General features: G+C 39.5%; 1 protein-coding gene across 1 annotated transcript in view; it reads left to right on the top strand.

The window, feature by feature from the left end:
- Positions 1–19,655, top strand: part of RALGAPB (Ral GTPase activating protein non-catalytic subunit beta) — a 55,848-nt gene that overhangs the window by 21,295 nt on the left and 14,898 nt on the right. The window contains exons 10-23 of the mRNA XM_034066760.1: positions 1,438–1,639; positions 3,022–3,189; positions 4,260–4,374; positions 4,616–4,763; positions 6,293–6,357; positions 6,541–6,673; positions 8,592–8,725; positions 9,191–9,373; positions 11,379–11,530; positions 12,776–12,963; positions 15,348–15,454; positions 16,857–17,009; positions 17,620–17,829; positions 18,600–18,758. Coding sequence (XP_033922651.1) covers positions 1,438–1,639; positions 3,022–3,189; positions 4,260–4,374; positions 4,616–4,763; positions 6,293–6,357; positions 6,541–6,673; positions 8,592–8,725; positions 9,191–9,373; positions 11,379–11,530; positions 12,776–12,963; positions 15,348–15,454; positions 16,857–17,009; positions 17,620–17,829; positions 18,600–18,758 — 2,117 coding nt within the window. The remainder of the gene's footprint in view (positions 1–1,437; positions 1,640–3,021; positions 3,190–4,259; positions 4,375–4,615; positions 4,764–6,292; positions 6,358–6,540; positions 6,674–8,591; positions 8,726–9,190; positions 9,374–11,378; positions 11,531–12,775; positions 12,964–15,347; positions 15,455–16,856; positions 17,010–17,619; positions 17,830–18,599; positions 18,759–19,655) is intronic.

Genomic DNA, 19,655 nt, shown 5'->3' with positions numbered 1-19,655 from the left:
ATTGTTTTGCATGGTACTTTCAAAACCATAATTTTGGACCTGAATGCCAATTTCCTGTGTGTTTAACGAGCTTGCTGTATCATAAAGCTTTTAATCTATTTTTTAAAAAAGCTAAAAGCTTCTTAACTTATATTACGATTTCACCATCTTAAAAGTATTTTATAACTACTGCTGTCCTTTGATTTGTTTCCATTTTATTTCTATTATCTTGCAGCATCTTTTATCCAAATTCTTCTTTCTTATAAATCTTGTAAGTAGGAACCAGTAGCTTTTCCTTAATTGCGGTCATGCTTTTCTTTTCCCATTATCCCATGTTTTATTTGTAAATTCATTCCCATTGTCTCTTGTAGCTTTTGCACTTTTACTTGGAAAAAGACAAGTAATTTTTTTTTGTGTGTGTTTTTGAATGGGGAGGATTGTTGGCAAAAGCAAATTAATCTGCCTGAATCAGTCCCATCTTTTCTGTACTTTAGTCTGTGATCATGTCATGAGTTTCAGGACTTTGCACTAACCATGTTTTTTTTACTTAAAGCTTATTTTACAGACCTAGTGTTTGATTTGTATGCATTGTGCATGTAGTGTTTTTTTCCAACTACAATATATTGCTGCGTAGCTTATTCAGGACAAAAAATGGCTCATGGGAAGATACATAAAGATTTGTGCTTATTTGCTACTTATGTCATGAAAATTTGTAAAGTTACAGTAGGTTAAACTATGAATTTAAAGGCAAAAAAAATAAAGAGTATACACCTGTCATTAGGATGTTTCCTTTAAAAGCAAACAAACAAAACCCCTATCCATAAACTAACAGGTCGAAGTTTTAATGTGCCATTTGGAGACTGCCTAACCTCAGATTCATTTGGCTGGTTCAGTAGTTATGCAAGGAAAGGGACCAAATCAGGAGAGAGAACAGTTTGCTGACACCCATTGATATGGGTCCCTATAATTTATTTGTAACAAACGTTTGTAAAACAAAACTGGATCAAAGCAGTTTGATATTCAGAGCAGCATGAGAGGTAACTTTGCTAGCTGAAAATTAAGCACTTACTTGGAAGTTACAGTGTCACCATCTGAAAGTTTTTTGATGTGTTAAAACAGCAGGGCAAGGTGGTACTTCAGTTTTCTGGAGATGAGAACTAGGTGAGGGAAGATCCTTGTCCTCCAGAGAGGGTAGGAAGCTAATCTTGCATAGAAGCATGCTCTTCCCAGCAGGAAGTTGGAACAGGCTCTAGAATACAAGGATCAGTTGTCATCCTCACAAAGAAAAAAGTTAATTATGCTCACAAATACTTTCTAAACAGAGGCACTGACTCAAATGCAGTGAACTAACAGCTTCATGATAACCACTAAATTTGACTTGATCTTTGTGTCCAGGATCCCATGAGCCTTGTCTCTACATTAACACACACAGTGAAACGCTGTTTTTTCTCTTCCCAGCTATAGCAACCCAAGCTAGCGTGGAGTTCCGCCGGAAGGGATCGCAAATGTCCACAGACACAATGGCTTCCAACCCCATGTTTGATGCAAGTGAATTCCCAGACAACTATGAAGCAGGAAGGGCAGAGGCATGCGGGACACTGTGTAGGATATTTTGTAGCAAGAAGACTGGGGAGGAAATATTACCAGCTTACTTATCCCGGTACTAACCTGTCTTCCAGTTGCTTTGTTGGTATAACATTATGGTGCAAATTAATTCACAGTGACTAGTGTTCAGTTACTGACTAAATTCTGGGTTGCCAATTCATAAACCTGGTTAGCCTTGAGGTGCTGTAGGTGGGGATCCCTAGCTAGACCAAGTAGTGATTTTTTTGTCTTCTCATGGTGCTGGTCTTCATTGGGTTTTCTTCCAGTTCCAGTTGAAGGGAAGTCCTTTAAAGTGCCTCCCAACTGTAAGGAATGTGTTGTCTTTTTGATCCTTTTATGCTTTTTGTATTCTTGTTTTTCTGTAATTTGTCACTGGATTCTGTTCAGATGGATAAAATCAGTGTGCAGACACAAGATGTACACTTTATTAGACCATGAAGGCTCCTACCTTGTCAACACAACACTGGGATGAAATTTGTTTGTTGTAGTGGGTTTTTTTCTTCAAATATAGAAATGCACTAATATTCCACTATTTCAAACAGTTGGGCTCTGAACTACCTCTGTTTTCAGTCTTATTTCTCATAAAATAAGGTAATCTTGCCCATCATAGTGTACTTTTTTTTTCAAATTTACATTAAAAAGTGTAATAGAAAGGCATAGACTCAGCTTCAAATCTTGACTTTCCAGCTGTCCAGGTACACAGTGTCCCAGGTGGCATCAAGACTTCCTGGAAGACTGAACTGTGTTATTTCTTGCATGTTGTAGTGTTTTGTGTCTAGATAGTCTGTGTTTCTCTTACCCATTCAGTCAGATTCCTCTGTGTTTGCAAGCCTTTTAAAAAGAACAGATTAAAGGGGATATAAGGATTCTCTAGTAAGAAACCATAAAAGAAACTAACTGCTCCAGGGTGATGTCCAACTAGGTTCCTGCCCCCAGTGTTTTCATTTGACCTGGTTATGATGGTTATGTTGGTCTCATTTCCCAAGCTGTTGATCAGTGTGTCCTTTCCTGTTCCCCCTACCAAAGATTTCCCCTATTTTTCATGTGCTGGGGAATTAAGGATGGGCATGAGACCTTGATTTTACATGGGGATGGGAGCAGTGGGAGAGCATGTGGTCCAAGTGCTGTTAGTGACTGTCTGGGCTGTATTTGCACAGCTCCCAGTCTGTGTTGCAACATGTCAAAGCTTTCAGTAAAACTGTGCTGCTCTGGCTTTTCACATGTAATACATGTGATTTGTGAGGGTTTTTTGTTTAGCTGGTTAATATGTTTGCCTTTGCTGAAGTATCTTGGGGGAATGCTCCCAGAAACATTTCCTAGATCTGATTTCGAACCATTCTATATAGAAAAGATCAAATAGTGGCTGCACATTCTTGTTCGTGTGGGATGCTGATGCTTTTTATGTGCAAATAATTTAATCTTATCTTTCTTTGTCAGATTTTACATGCTTTTAATTCAGGGTTTGCAGATAGCAGATTTCGTTTGCCACCCCGTTCTTGCCAGTGTTATTCTAAACTCCCCTCCTTTGTTCTGCTGTGACCTGAAAGGGATTGATGTCGTGGTTCCTTATTTCATTTCGGCTCTTGAAACTATTTTACCTGACAGGTAAATTGCTATTTCCATATAAATACCATCAGAAATGTGGGGAAGTGCTTTATCTCCAGGGGTTTCTGTCAGTAGCTCTCATTGAAGGAGCTCTGCAGTGTGGGCCCCATAGTGTGTTTGTATTTGATGATGATAATAACACACTTCATAAGCTCTAATTTGCTATTTTGTGTAATGCAATTTTCTGTAAAACAATAGTAGTGCTTATTTTAAATGAAATATGTGAGTTGTGTTAGCTAGATATTCCGTTCTGGAAAGCAGTAGCTGTAAGAATAGGGAAAAGGAATGATTTAGCTCAAATAATATTGAAAAGCTACTGATTTTTAAGTAAAATTTCATAGGACATTCATTAGTGCCTGTTGCTGCAGTGAATTCATTTAAGAGGGTAATCTTACACATCATTAAATAGAAAAATTGATGATTTAGACTGGCTGACGAAATTGGAGTAGGTTTTTAAATGAGAAGATATAACATCATTTGCAGAGCTGTATAGATTTCTGGATGTTTTGCTAAGTAGTTTAATACTACTCTGTGCATGCCTTCTTCAGCATATGTTTTGTGTCTTAGTACTGCATTTAATTTTGAACTCATGCTTAAAATATTTATCTTCTGGGTTTAAATCTGAGCCACTGCTTCTTTTGGATAGGTCTTATAAGTAGAATTTGCTGGTGGCTACCGAAAAAAGCTATTTGCTAAGCAGTTTGTGTTCTATGCAGAATGCATGTGAGCATATTCTGAGGATCTCTGGTGGATTGGAGTTGTAAAAAGCCAGTGGAGGGTCATGACTAAGACTTCCTGCTTTGAAGATGCAGTATACAAATGGTATTTTCATCAGCTCACTGCTGGTGTACAAAATCCTTAGCAAGTGAATGTTCCTTCATGAATTCATTGTGTTACTGCTGCTGCTTGAAAAAGAAATAAGAACCCTGAGCCTAGAAAGAAACAGCTACATTATTTACTGCAAATTATTTAAGACCACAAGGTGGCTGTGTGTTTAATTTTAACTTAATTAGTTTTGGCTGCAGGTTCCTGTGAAAAGTTGATTAACTGTGCAATGCTTTGATTTGCAGAGAACTCTCAAAGTTTAAAATCTATGTAAACCCCACAGAGCTAAGAAGAGCTTCCATTAACATCTTGCTGTCTCTGTTGCCTCTCCCTCATCATTTTGGAACCATAAAGTCCGAGGTAGGAAACTTACCACTTTGTGTTGCATTTCCATTTTTGTTTTCCTGGTTGTTTTGGGGTGGGATTTGGATGACCTGTGGCTTGTATTTAGTGTTCTCTTTAGCAGTTAAAACTCTCTCCAGCAAGTCTGTAGCAGTAAGACTATTACAAGTGTGCTGCCAACGCTGGGTTTTGAAACCGACAGCATGCTGGTGTGTGTGATCTCTAATAGATACTGAAATAAGTGTGTTTTTACCCTCAGGTTGTCCTGGAAGGGAAATTCAGCAATGATGACAGCTCGACATATGATAAGCCAGTAACCTTCCTTTCCTTGAAGCTGAGGCTTGTGAATATACTTATAGGAGCTTTGCAAACAGAAACAGATTCCAACAACACTCAAATGATTCTAGGTTATTACAATTCCTTATTTATTAACTGTGTTAGAGAAGTGTCTGTCTTAATCTGTCCTGGAATAATATGGGTTATTAGTAATGTGTTGCTTTGCAAGAAAAGTGAAATTCCTGGCAGGTTGTCATCTGTGTAATCTCCCTCAAACTAGGAAATCATCTTGGAAAGCCTCAGAATTTTGTTAAATCTTTAAGATTTAACAAAAGAGATTGTTCAATCTTTCTTTACAGGTGTGGAATAGTCCTTGAAAAATAGAGATGGAAGTGAAGGACGTTCTAGCAGGAAAAGTCAGTTATAACTAAGAATAGAAACAGGAAAAGTTTTAATACTGAGAAATATTCTTGACTAATGAGTTACAGGGAATGTTTTAAGTTTTGGCATGCTTGTGCTGGAAACGAGCTGTACTACTGTGTGACCAGCGGTCCAGCACTGGCAAAATAGAGATGACATTTGTTTAGCACTGTGTAAATCCTCAGAGAGCAGCTTTGGCACAGAATCTGGAGAGGCATTGTGGTTTGGCAACAAACTTTTCACTGAGGTCATGAGTGTATTATCATTATTCTGAATACTCAGAAAGTAGAAGCTGAAAACTTGAATAGTGCAGAATCTGTCAAACTAAATATATTTTCAGACAAGTAAAAATATCCTTGCCTTTTATTCTTCTCCCCTTATTTTTCTCTCTTTAGAAGTGTATTTTTCCGTGTAGTGCTGTTCTTGTCCTTTGATAGTTACAATACCACTTTCCTTTTGTCTGGTTAAAAAAGAACCAGATTTGCACTGCAGTGGGAGATGTCTGCCTTGTTCTGGGACATGAAGAGCCTGCCGATTAATAGGGGAGGGCAAGAAAATGGCATGGTCAAAGAAGTGAAGGGAAACAAATCCAGCCTGCAAAGACTTTTGGGAAGTTTCCTTGCAGTGGCTGAAGTAGTTCTTTTACTAGCAGAAGGCTAGAGGGGAATAGCTGGAAGAATGCTTTGGGACCAGTGCTGGTGAAGGGATGAGGGTATCTGTAGTTTCAGAGTGATCCTAGTGGCCAAACTGGGGTGGTCCCTTGGTGCCAGGCAAGAACTTAGCCAAGGCCAGTACTGTATAACCCTGGAGGTGGCTTTGCACTACACAGCTCACTTCAGCACTTGGTTCTCTATCAAATGCAGTTGTTTCATTCACAGAATCAGTAAATATCCTTAAATGTAACCTGAGTTTTTACATGAGCACAGTCTGATAGGAGACAAGGAATAATATCAGTGAAGGAATGATATCAACCCTTCTGTGGAACTAAAATCCTTCTGAACTGAGGAACTTGAAAAACCTATGTTCAAAGCATTTGTAAAGTAGCTGAAAGCATTCTGTCTCAGCTCTCATCTGCTTCAAATGCCTAAGCCTGAAGCAAATCCCGTGTTTTATAAAGCCCTTACACAGAGTTTTTATGAACCAGAATAGCAGTCCTGTGTGTTAGTTCTGCAGCACTTTGTACATTTTAGAAGCTAATATTCTACTGCAGTTTTTAGTGATCTTATATCTGATTCTTTAGGTGCAATGTTGAATATTGTTCAAGATTCAGCACTGTTAGAAGCCATTGGCTGTCAGATGGAAACAGTAAGTATTTTCTGTTTATTGAAGTAACCAAAAGAATGTGTTTCTTTATCTGTTGTTGTGATGTTCTCAGCATCTTGAGCTTTGATCACCATTTTTTTCCATTGTACCTGAGAACATCCTCTGGTGTAGGAAATCTCCTCAGAAAAATCTGCTCATAGCTCAAAACTGGCTTTCAATTTGCAGAATGGTGGTGAAAATAACGTCTTCAAAAGCCACAGTCGTACTAACAGTGGCATTAGCACTGCAAGTGGAGGCAGTACGGAGCCCACAACACCAGATAGTGAGAGACCAGCACAAGCCCTTCTGAGGGATTATGGTAAGAAGAGTTCTTCTGAAAACACCCTGTCCTTACATGCCAGGGTGATGTTTGGGGGTTTTTCTTGTTCTTAGTTCTGGCTAATACATTAACATGCATGGGTGGTATGAACCCATGGTGAAGAAACCCTTTGTTTATTGCCAGTTTGTGCTCGTATGTGCCCTTTAAGTGATTGGTTTTTAATCCTACTAAAGGACTTGGTTAACACTTTTAAAATAAGAATGTAAAAGCTTATGAAAAAGGTGTTGGCAAACTGCTTTACTTAAGCTTATGTTTTCAAGACATTTAGTTTTCATGAACAGCAATGGGATGAATGTACACCAAGTATAAATAACATGTTTCAGTCATTTTGGTAGCATTCTAAATGCTGACCTGACTTTTGCAACACCTTTTCATAAACTATATTTAAAGAGCATTTGAGGGGCTCCAGTTTTTCTAGAGCAAGTAAGCAAAATGCTTGTGTTACGTCATTTGTTATAACAAGAGAATTCAATTATTAACTTCAGTTTGCTATGTCTTGTACTGTGCATTTTTGAATCTTTGTAATAACATCCATGTTATAAATCTGTGTGGTAAGCTGGCCAAATGTTGAGATCCTGGAATTTCATGTGCTCCTTTGGTCTTCAGCAGTTTAACTGATGTTGACCAAGTAAATGGGAGAACAGATCACCTTTATTCTGTTGGAACCTAGGCTGCCAGCTCTGTTCTTGCCAACCAAAAATGGTTTTGTTGTTTTCTTTAGCTGTATAACTGAGAGGAAGGAGATTGGCAGGGAAGACTTCAGGGTATTCTAGGGATTCATATAAACATGTTGGTGCTTTTCCGACAGGATTTGTTTGAAATGATTAAAGTACTAGTTTTCAGCACACCATTTAAATTGTGTTTAGTTCATATGGGCTTTCATTGACAAGCGCTTATAAAAATACCTATTTGTAAGGTTAAAAATATATCTGACTTATGAAGTCTTTAAACCATGACATAACTTGAAAGATGTGCCTGTAATACATTTATCTTATTGGATTTTCTTAAATTTCCCATGTGCAAAGGTAAGGATATAAGAAATGTATAAAAAGAATTAAATTGCTTCTGCTGGATGCTTCAAACAAGAGAAAATTGAAAATGAGATGGTCTATTTTTACTGTTTAACTGTAGCAGACACTTGTTACTAGTGTAACACTGTACTTAGCTCTTCGGTGTTGTATCTGATGATTTAAGTTTGGGGAAGGATGTACCTCAGCTGTCACAGTTCTCATGTCTCTTTAACTAGTCATTTAGCAGTTTTTGTTTATGAAATTAATTTGCCTACTTCAGTGTATTGCTTTATGTGTAGTATTTATATTCCTAATAGAAATGGGAACAACTGATAACCAAAACCAAAATTAAAGTCTAGAAATAATTAGATCTTCTTCTTTTTTCTCCAGGACTGATTCTTTCATTATCTGTGTTTATCAAACTAATACGACTTTTGATAAACACTAGGTATAGAAAGAGTGGGTAACTTCTGGCGTAGATAGCTGAAGTTACATGCACTCTTAGTTCATTATTGTGGCCTAAATATACAAGTATTAATATTTAATGTACATTACCACTGCCTAAATTTTTCTGAGACTGCAAGACATCACAGCAATTTAAATACAACAGCAAAACCTGAAGGGCAGCAGAGTGCTGGGATTATCAAAAATGTATTTTTAAAGTAAAAATTGGGCTAAGCTAGTCTGGATGTATTTGTATAATGTCTGGTGGCACATACAAGGGAGTTATCCCATGCAAAAGCAATCGACCCAATTCTAGATTCTGGGCTGTGTATAATTTTGTGTGTATTGTGGCTGCTTTAGCTTGTGCCTGTGCTTTGCTTACTGTCACTAATGCTTAGTTATTTTCCCTCCCTGTGGTACGTGGTACTGGGGTTATATCCTAGCTCTTAATACAGATACAGCTGCTGGACTACTGATACGCAGTATTCACCTGGTAACTCAAAGACTCAACTCCCAGTGGAGGCAGGACATGAGTATCTCACTGGCTGCACTGGAGCTTCTGTCTGGGCTGGCAAAGGTGAGAGGTGAAGCCTTGTGTACTCTGGCCCCTTCTCCAAGGGTGATCATAGTCCTGTTCAGGTGAAAGTTATGCCACCAGTTGTCTGTGTCTGAGTTAGTCAGCAGATGTTCTATTTGGACACAAGAAAAGCAGTATTCCTTTTGTACTTCATATCTTCCTAATGTGAATGCCTGTGGCTCAAATGATGTGTGTCCTGTAAATGACTGCTGCCTTGAAAGGAAGCTCAGGGTGGTCTGTTCAATACATGTGTCAGGATATTAAGCACCTTAATTGCCCTTTTGGTAAGTGTTTCCCCTTTCATCTCGTCTTGGAAATAGTTTTCTAAGCTTAGAAAATAATAGTGTGTTTCTAATAGGAAGGTGTCACCTTCAAGAGCTTTATCTGCACACGTGCTTTTAAAAACTACTTCTGTTCCAATATTGTTTTGTGCAGGAATCCTCATCCTCTCCTTGCTTTATGCAGGTGAAAGTGGCAGTGGATTCCTCTGATCGGAAGAGAGCCATCAGTTCAGTGTGCAGCTACATTGTGTACCAGTGCAGCCGCCCAGCCCCGCTCCACTCCCGCGACCTTCATTCCATGATAGTCGCAGCTTTCCAGTGCCTCTGCGTCTGGCTCACTGAGCACCCGGACATGCTGGATGAGAAGGTACAAACCTCTGGTGTGCATATCTCCAACACTCCAGATTGTAATGCCTGTCTGGTCTTGATACTTCCATGTGAATTTCTTAGTTTTCCTAAGTATAGTAGGAGTTTCAAAACTAGTTTCTGTGCAAAATAGTTTTCAATTTTGATCTCTGTTCTTTAGTCATCAGGAATGTTTTTGGCTTTAAAATGACCTTTTCTGTTTCTAAGAAGGTCTTGGTCTTTCTTCTTGCTTTTTGAAGCTGAAAAAAGAGCAGAAGAAACCTGAAAAAAAAACCAGAAACTGAAGAGAGAAATATGAGAACTAGTGATGTACATATAGAGTAGCTACCTGCTGCAGATAACCTTCACTAAAAGCCATGTCTCCTCTCATTTCTGAGCTTTTAGCCAACTAAAGCAGCTTCTACACTTACTGGAATTCCTTTGATACTTCTATTCTGATAATCATAGTGTGTTTCACCAAAAAACAGTTCTGTAGAAACTGAGCAAGGCACAGCTCAATCCAAGATGGAATTTCCTTGGGAAGCTTGAAAAGAGCAGGCAGAGAAAGTTGCATGCTTCCAACAGCCTTCTGTCCTGCTGTGGAAAAAAAATAATGTAATTTGAAAGAAATCTCATTGCTGGTCTCCTTGCGGAGACAGCTCAGTGATCTTGCTAGACTTTTACATATCATTTATATCTGTATGTATTATCAATACAGTTTTATATAGAATATATACTTTGTATATCCTTATTTTGTTTATATATTCTATAGTATGTATAAAATATATATATTTTTATAAATGAGAATTGAAAATCCATGAGCAGGACAACAGATATGCTTTCTGTAGGCATTTTGGGATGCTGGAATTGCAGTAGGTGACTAGGACAGGATGTAGCACAGCATGAGGTTATTCAGTTGCATAAAGCTTTATTTTCTTTCATTAGGTTATTTATTCTAATTGTCATGGCATATTGACATAATGTTACATACGGTGTGTGATATATTCCAGACACTTAGATGCTCATTCCTGAATCATGATAGTCAGATTTCGTTGCATTTGCAAGTATTAGAATTGCAATTTTCCCAGTGCCTCACTTTATATTTGCTTTGAATTTCACCTGCTATTTTACTAGCCAACACTCTAAACTCCTTCTGTAATTCTTCATGGCCAGTCTTTGCATCTCAACACTGGTTAATTTTGCTATGTCAGAAAACTTCGTCTTCACCTCTTTTTATACATCAGCTCTGAATGCAAGGACAAGGCACAGAACCCTGCCTGGTCTCTGGTTGTAAAACCTGGCCGCTTCCTTGTGCTCAGATTTCAGCTGGTTACTGATTCATGAGAGCAGTTTCCTTGTTCTGCAGCTCAAGCCATGGGATTTGAACCTTTGCTGTAGCAGTCCAGATAGTTTCAGCAAATGGCTTTGTGTGATGAGCAACATTTGAGTCATACCTTCAGTTCTGCTGAGTGCTGGCATCTCCTGCAATAGATCTGTTGAAGCTTTGCTATGTCCATTAAGAATATTGTTACTGTTCTTCTGCTGAATTAGATCCCATGATATATCTTATGAAAGCTGTTGACAATTGAGAGATTTGGAAAAGGATTTAGTGGAATTTTCCTGATGAGTTCATTCTTGATGTGCTTAGAACTTAATTAGAAGTTCTGCAGAGTCTTAGAAATGTATTTATTATCTCTTCAATATGCTTCCATTTTTCAATTGCACTCTTAATAGTCCTCTTGGCAATTTTGTACATTTGTAATGGAATATATTTGTGTATATATTCATTCAGAGCACTTTATACCATTAGAATACAAACATAAGTAGACATCTGTACATAGAGAAAGTACTCTTAGAGCAAATGTGATCTTATTCCAACACTGTCTGTTAGTATAATCTTCTGCGTTTATTTGTTCATATTCCCAGCAGTGCTTTATTTTAATAGATGATGTATCACTGTTTCACTGAGGTCTTGGAGACATCTGTGAGAGTGCTTATTCTTTAAGGTGGTTCCTCTTGTGTTTTAGGATTGTTTAAAAGAGGTACTGGAGATTGTGGAGCTGGGCATTTCGGGAAGTAAATCCAAAAACAGTGAACAAGAAGTCAAATACAAAGGAGATAAGGAGCCAAATCCCGCATCCATGAGAGTGAAGGATGCTGCTGAAGCTACACTAACGTGGTATGTAATTTGTCAGAGCATGTTTACTGTTTAGTGTTGTCTTGTCCCAAGTGTTTTAATCAGGAGTTCCCAGCTGGTGAGATCTCTGATGGAGCAAGAGCATTTGAACAGTGAGCCAAAAGCTCTGTCTGTATTGCCCTTTGGGCAGGGTTCTGTGCTCAGCCTTAGCTGGCTTCCTCCTCCTGTTACAGGTGTCCAACAGGAAAAATATCCCTGTGATTGCTGTCTTCCTCTTCTGCCTGTTCTCTTTCTTGGAGAGCAAAACCCCTCCTTCCTGCAGCCATAGTGTTTTGTTCTCAGCCAGTCCTCTCTTCAGACAGCAGTTTCCTCGCTATCCCATTTGACCTAACAATCCTGTCTTTCAATCTCTCCTTCCCCTTCTCTGCCTGAGAAGTGCCATGCCCACACTCATTGTGAAAGTGTTAGACACTGTCCCGTGTGTAATGCAGCAGAGAATAGCACATGCAGTAGATGTAAGCTGGTGCAGGAAGGGCTATCAGTCTGCCCACACCACTGGGCTTGCTTAATATATTTGAGAGGTTCTGTAGGAAATGCAGTAATAGATAATGTGTGGGCTGGGAAGGGGAAGCACAGAGAGGAAAGTTGGGATTTGCTCTGGAGAAGTTGAAAAGCACTGTTTTACTGGATGAATAGCATGACTGTGGACAGGACAGATTGAGGATGGGTAGGATGAATATGTTTTGCAAAAGGCAATAGCTGCTTTCTTTCTTGCTCTGCTTTGCAATAAAATGATGATAAACTTTACTCATTAAAATTGCAGTTCTTTTACTAAAGTAAATATCAAGCATTCATCAGAACTTGTGGACAAACCTGTGTTGTTGCCTGAAAGTGCCTCTCTTCATTTGGAGAGATAAAACTATCTTCTCAGGGCCAAGTGGAAAAGTGGGAGGGGAGGACTTCAGTAAACTTACTTCTGGTCTGGGTGGTAGTGTTAAGAGTAGACCTGAAATAAATCCTAGGATCTCCAGCCTGACACTGAACAACTCTCATTATTGGTTCCTGCCACAGAGATTTTTGGCTTCTAATAGTATTTCTTCTAGGCTTTCATGTATGTTTTTCTGAAGTGACTAGGTCTGTTTCAAAACAAGCTGATGGGAGAGGGCAGGTTTACCCTGGTAGCATAACTGCTGTGTCAAGACATAAATACAGAGCATGAGTGAAGGCCTGTGCCTTGGTGGAACTGTTCATCTTCTTAATCTGTCATAACTTTTTTCTCACTTGCAGTATTATGCAGTTACTTGGAGCATTTCCTTCTCCCAGTGGCCCTGCTTCTCCTTGCAGCTTGGTAAATGAAACCACACTAATTAAATACTCTCGTCTACCTACCATAAACAAGCATAGCTTCCGATACTTTGTTCTGGATAACAGTGTCATCCTGGCGATGTTGGAGCAGCCTCTAGGGAATGAACAGAGTAAGTTAGTACTTCCCATTTCCTCCTTCCTCTGGTTAAAATTGTACAGAGCTGCGAAACAAAGGCAGTTCGAGTGTTGTTCTTGCATTTCAGGGACTTAATGTGCTCTGTGGGTGCATGATTGAGCAGAGTGTTGTTCTGGGATGAAGCGGTGGGAATAACTTTAATGTCACCAATAGTCAAACATGCACAAACCCATCCAAATTATTCATGCAGTTGTGTGTGCCTTTCATCCAGTTAGGTCAGATACTTGCAGCTGACTGACATCTAAATTATTGCTGATGGTCTAAAGTAATAGCATTACAGTTTGAAAACATCCTTGTTCACAAAAGAATGAAAATAGAAAGAATATAGGAGGCTTGACAGGGAGAAGTGCTCAACAAATGATTGATGTGACATCTTTATGTTGCATAGGTGCTTTTGCTTGCTTTAGGTCTTCTGTTAATAAATATTTGTGGGTGCTTTCAGCTCAAATGGTTTTAGTTGCTTCAGAGCTGTTACAACTTTCACGTGTACCATTCTGTTCCATCAATGACACCTACTGTAAAGGAGATCTGTCACAGCGTATTGGCTTTCACATATGAACCTAATTCATGTCAGCTTTATGTGCTTTGACCAACAAGAATTTATATAAGAATCTGGTATTAAATTACATGATGCTTTGAGCTGAATAACTGATCTGCCATGTAAGTCTTCACATATCATGGCAGTTTCTAACAGAATAGATGAAAACTCTCATATGCGACCTCAGTTGAAGACCAGGGTAGGCTAGATCTGCTGCTCTGCCACAGATACCTTTTCCTTATCTGTGGACAGGTTGGAGTCTAGATACTAGTCTTGAAAATGGATTGCACAGAACTTCATGAACTGGCCAAGTTACTTCGAGTTGTGGTCCAGAGTGCTCCAGCCTCACTGCAAATCACTAAATAGATCTTGCAGAAAATGCTGATGCTGGGAGCTGGTGCTGCACATCCACCCACAGTCTGGGTTTGAGCAAGCATGTTCCTGACTAGAATGGATTAGAGCGTACTTGAACATCTGAGCAATTCTCACTCTGCCCCTGCTAAATTCATTACTGAGAATCCTGTAAAGCTATTAGAATCTCTGATTAAATTATGTTTTCTTGCTGTGCATAACTTGCTTATAAATCCCCTTTGAATGACAAGATTAAATGCAGTATTGCACAAGAGGGACACGCCACTTTTAGGGAAGTCCACAGAAGTGAATGACTGTGGGAAGCTGGCTTAGTTTGTTTCTATGTATGTTTATGTTGCTGTGCTGCACCCTGGACTTCCCATGAAATACTGGGGAAGGAATATATATCTGATGGTGTCATTTGGTGGTTTATGTGCACAAAAGATACGTAATTTTAAAGAGAGGAGCTCTAGAGGTATAATGATCCCTCTTCTAAAGTGGTAAATATCAGTGGCCTTTAAGTCTTGAAGGAAGACTGAAATCCCTGCAATGTTAAAACCATCACTGTGCAAGTTGAAAGGCAGTACCTCGGGGCTCTGCAGTCCAGCTTCCTGCTCTAAACAAAGTTAATACTGAATTCAGACCAGGACAGAGTGACTTGACATTGTCCAAGTAGGTCTTGAAAACCCATGAGGACAACTTCTTTGTATTCTCCCTATTCCTTGTGAAAAATTTTCCATAATGTGAAGTCAAAAGTCTTCCTGGGTCTTAGTTTGACCATTCTCTTGTCCTTATACTGTGCTTATTGCTGCTATTTTGTAGAATCAGAGACTGATTTGCAGTTTCCAACCCCCTGCCATGGGCAGAAACACCTTCCACTAGAGCAGGTTGCTCCAAGCCCAGTCCAGTGTGGCCTTGAACACTGCCAGGGATGGGGCAGCCGCAGCTTCTCTGGGCACCCTGTGCCAGTGCCTCAGCACCCTCACAGGGAAGTGCTTCTGCCTAAGATTCAATCTAAATCTGCCCTCTTTCAGTTTAGAGCCTACAGGCCCTTGTGAAAATGATTGTATTTTTGTGGGATCTTTACAGAAAGCCATGGAAGTATCATGGAAACCATGTCTCCATATGGTCATTTTTCTTATCTAAACATGCAGTGGCTGGGCAATCTGTTTTCATTCCTGGGGATAATTTGGGCAGAAAAGTGATCTTCATGAATTTGGATGAAAGTTAATGGTGAACCTGAGCCGGCAACTACTGAACAGACCACAGAGTAGACTAGGACTTCCCTGCTCCAGAGAGAAAGATCGCTTGCTCCTCACCAGGAATTGTCATCAGGGTCATGGAGGAGTTACCTTGAAAACAAAACCTCTATTGTCATGCTTTCGTTTTCTTTCTGGTTAAATTACTGCATAGTGAACTGTTTGCAATTTATGATGATGTATTATTCTCTTAACCCATGTGATTTGCAGATGACTCTTTCCCTTCTGTCACGGTTTTGATCCGTGGGACATCTGGAAGATTTGCATGGGCCCAGCAACTCTGTCTCTTACCAAGAGGAGCTAAAGCAAATCAAAAGGTCTCTATCAAAGCCGTAAAGAAATCTTTAACTTAGAGATGTTCAGCAGAAATTCCACTAATGTGAGACAGCCCCACAGAGCTGGTGATTATACATTAAGGCTGAGCCACGGGGCCTTTAGCTGTAGGTAATGTGACACATCTCTGGTGACTCTTTACCACTTGTGATTAATACTAAATACAGGCTGTGAAAGTGCTGTTGCCTCTTAGACTTGTTTAAGGGGAGGGGGCATTCTCCTTGTTTCTTCTGAGAGCATCTTCTGAGGTGATGGGGCAATGGACAGTGTATTTAATGTGTAAGCATGAGTGCTGATGCTGATTTTAGGATGTCAGGTCAAGCCCTTGCAGCAGAGAAGTGAAGCCAGGAAGTATAGAATGAGATGCTGCATTTCTGTCTGTTTGTGAACTGCTCCAAATCTTCAAATTCTTCACATGCCTCTCAGTAAAATGAAGGAAATAATAATGTAGCTGACATTGGGACCCATCCGTCTCAGCTGTCATGTAGCTGAATCTGGTCTCTTGAGAGCAGCCTTCAGGAAGACTCTCCGCATGATGCCTTTGGAGCTGTGCTGTCACTGGAGCTGAGCCATTTCACCAGATAGTGTCAGTCCAAGTGTGTGGCCTCCCCCACCACAGGAGAAGCCGTGTCCTGGCCTCCTTACCAGTTCTGAGGGAACTTTTCCACCCTGAAGTGATTCTCTAACTCTTAATGTTAACAGTTTTGCCCTTTAGAAGTGTAACTGGTAGTAAAAAAACTCATAGAACAGCACACAAGATGTAATTAAAGGTCTTATTTGCCTGCACCTTGTGCACCTAGATCTTTTGTTGGCAGCTCCAAGTTTTGAATTGCGCACTAACAGTTTAGAAAACACAGCAGCAGTGTCAGAATTCCATTATGATATGTTATGCAAGCCCTTTTGATATTCTGGCAGTGCGTCTCCCTCCTGACTCACAGCACTGCTGCTGTTCTCTTCCAGGACTTCTCAGTTTGACTTGCTGTGATCATCATAGTCAGCAGGGTTTAAATGGAGGCTTCTCAAACAGTTGGTAGATTTCACTCAATACAGTTATAATGGGCTGAAAATAAGATGTTGCCATGTAAACTTGCCATTTTCATTGGGATTTGCAGCTGCTTAGGGGTTAGATGGTAAGCAGGGTTCATAGATTCCAGGAGTGCAGCCACCAAAATGGGTAGAGCTGTGTCTCTTTGAAAATTTACAGCCATGTCTTTAATACAAGTCTATTAGTTTAAAGTACTCAATGTTTTTTAATGATACCTCTCACTAATGCATTTGTGTACCTTCTGGTGGTGAGGTGGGATGGAGTGTTTTCCATCTATTGCAATGAAGTATTGTCTAGTGTTACGATGCCTTCAGTGTAAAAACTCTCCCCTTTTTTGTCAGACTTTTGTACCAGAGCCTCGACCAGCTCCTAAAAATGATGTTGGGTTGAAGTACAGTGTGAAGCACCGCCCTTTTCCTGAAGAAGTGGACAAGATTCCATTTGTGAAAGCTGACTTGAGCATCCCTGATTTACATGAAATTGTGAATGAGGAAGTAAGTCATTGTTAGTCTCTAATTTTGTACTTGGGTTGGGGTTTTTTTTTGTCCATGAATCATGCACTAATGTCTTACTGTAAATAGTTTTACTCTTTAGCTTGACTAATTTAATATTAATGGAATAATAATCTCTGCAGACTAATATGTGCACTTTTCCAGGCGGATGACAGTGCCTTGGATGTGGTTTTGGGAGGCACTGCTCAACATGTCTTACTACTGATCTTAATATCCTGCTTTTGCTGGGAAGCAATGACTTGGTTATTGTTGCCTCTTCTGGGGAAATGAAAAGGCCTTTTTTGAGATCCTGGGAGGAAAGGGAGTGTGTGTGTCTGAAAAATAAATCTTCACTGTGACAAATGTGTTTTAGTTTCTGTTCACTTAAAAGGGAGAAGCTGTAGCTGATACTGGGCATGGAAACTTACAACAGTGGCCCCATGCAAAGAGGGTGTTTAGATGTTCACTTTGTAACATGGCGAGGTCTTGTTGATAGAGCTGTAGTAAACATCCTGGTAGTGGAGTTGCAGCTGCTGCTTGCCAGTTCCTGAGTGATGGAGCTATTGTTTTAGTGGATCTTGGTGGAATCAGTATGTCACACAATGTTTTCCAGCTCGAAGAGCGCCACGAGAAGCTAAGGAACGGCATGGCCCAGCAGATTGTTTTTGAGACTTCCATAGATCAGAAGAGTGAAGAGGAGTGGCGGAAGAAGAGCTTTCCTGATCCCATCACGGAGTGTAAGCCCCCGCCACCGGCACAGGAGTTCCAGACAGCACGCCTCTTCCTCTCTCACTTTGGGTTTCTCTCGCTAGAGGCATTGAAGGTGACCTGATACTTCTTAGCGTTGTGCAAACACCCTCAGTACAAAAGCTATCCCATTCCTATGCTCGTGCTTTAAATCATTCCGTAAGATTGAATTAGGTTTTGGGTTGGTACTTTAAGACTTTCTGAAATACGACTGCCTTAAAAGTTCTGCTCCAGAGATGGTTATGCTTGAAATGGTTTAATCATACATAAACACTTGGGAGTGCATGGAGGTTGTAGAGCTTTCTTTTTAAAGTTAAAATAACAGTTTGTAGAGAAGATCCATATTTTCAATTTGAAATTCTGCCTCTCATATGTGGATTCTCCCTTTTAGTTGTTGCATTTTCTTCCAGAATACCATCAACAAAAGCAGACAATGGAGCTTTTGCAAAAATTATGTCTAAAAGTGTTTAATATTTTGCAGATTTTTGGTGTATAAGTTAATAAATATGTAGCTACATATGTGATTTTGTGTAGTTGTGATAGTTTGAAAGTATCTGCTGCTTCTGTTGTGGTATCTAGCACTCCTTTTGAGCAAAATGTTATGTCTGTTTCACTGGCAAAATACCATTTTCATTTAATGAGAAGAGTAGAATGCAACAAGTTGTCAAACTATGGTGTTACTCAAGGTAACAGGATTATAATACGTCAGAGCTTTGTGTATGATTTTGCTCTTAGAAATGGAAGTTGTTTTTTTATGTTTTACTGAATTCATACAGAAATCATAAAGAACTTTTCCAGTTAGGAAAGATGGGTTTTTTAAGCTGTTGAACTCTGTCTGTTGGATAGGAACCTGCTAACAGTCGTCTACCTCCTCACCTGATTGCACTTGACTCAGCTCTTCCTGGTTTTTTTGATGACCTTGGCTACTTGGATTTGCTGCCATGTCGTCCTTTTGATACTGTTTTCATTTTCTACATGAAGGCAGGCCAGAAAACAAGCCAGGAGGTAAGCGAAGGCATAGAGTTCCAAATAGCCCTTATTGTCTTGTTTCTAGTATTTCTCAAGTTCTGCTAATGACTAGAGTAGAGTATCAGACCGAGGGGTTATGAGCACTGTGTTTAGTTACAGTGTGAACTATAACAAATCACTGTATACTCCTTTCATCTATAGGTTGAGGTATGTTACCAACATCTTAGGGTTGTGGTAACAACTCTTTTATATAATTAAAAATATATATAAAATACATATTTCATATATTAAAATATTCATCGTGTTTTTATCTGTTCTGTCCTTGTTGCCAGTATTTGTAGAGTTCAAAGATTCATATCAGAAATGCATTTCAAATTGGCTCAGCTTGCAGGGCAGGTTGCAGTTTGTTCTCAGCAATGTGCAGTGTCCTGGTTTTGTCCAGTTTGATTCTAATGTTAAACACTCGTTAAAGGAATGAAAAGCTTCTCCAAGGAAGAAAGTGCAGCTGCTTTGCAAGTCTTTACATTACACTATTTGTATTCCAATGCAATCAGGTTAATCAGGTTGATTTGTGCAAACCTAAATAGTCTCTTCTTTAGACTATGACCTAGAAACTCCTTGAAACAGCTTATGGGCTCATCAGAAAAGGCTGTTTCTGTAGTACCTTCTCATTCCATTCATAATTCTCATAGCAAAGAGTAGAAGCATAGCTTCCATAATAAATTATTGTGCCATCTCCTCGTGTCTCTGTGAATGCAGAGTTGACAGAACATTGCAGCATCTTCTACTTTTGTGTGGAATACACTAGTTCTTGAAACCAGGATCGTGCTCTTTGTGAGTTTTCAAGTTGAAGTTCAGAGTAGCCAGTATCCAGTCTTTCCATCTCCAAAGTCAGCTACCAAACAAGGTATAGAAGTTTTGCCTTCCAGCTGA

This window comes from Melopsittacus undulatus, chromosome 10 (genome assembly GCF_012275295.1).
Source record: "Melopsittacus undulatus isolate bMelUnd1 chromosome 10, bMelUnd1.mat.Z, whole genome shotgun sequence".
NCBI lineage: Eukaryota > Metazoa > Chordata > Aves > Psittaciformes > Psittaculidae > Melopsittacus > Melopsittacus undulatus.
This window is presented reverse-complemented; position numbering and strand designations above follow the sequence as displayed.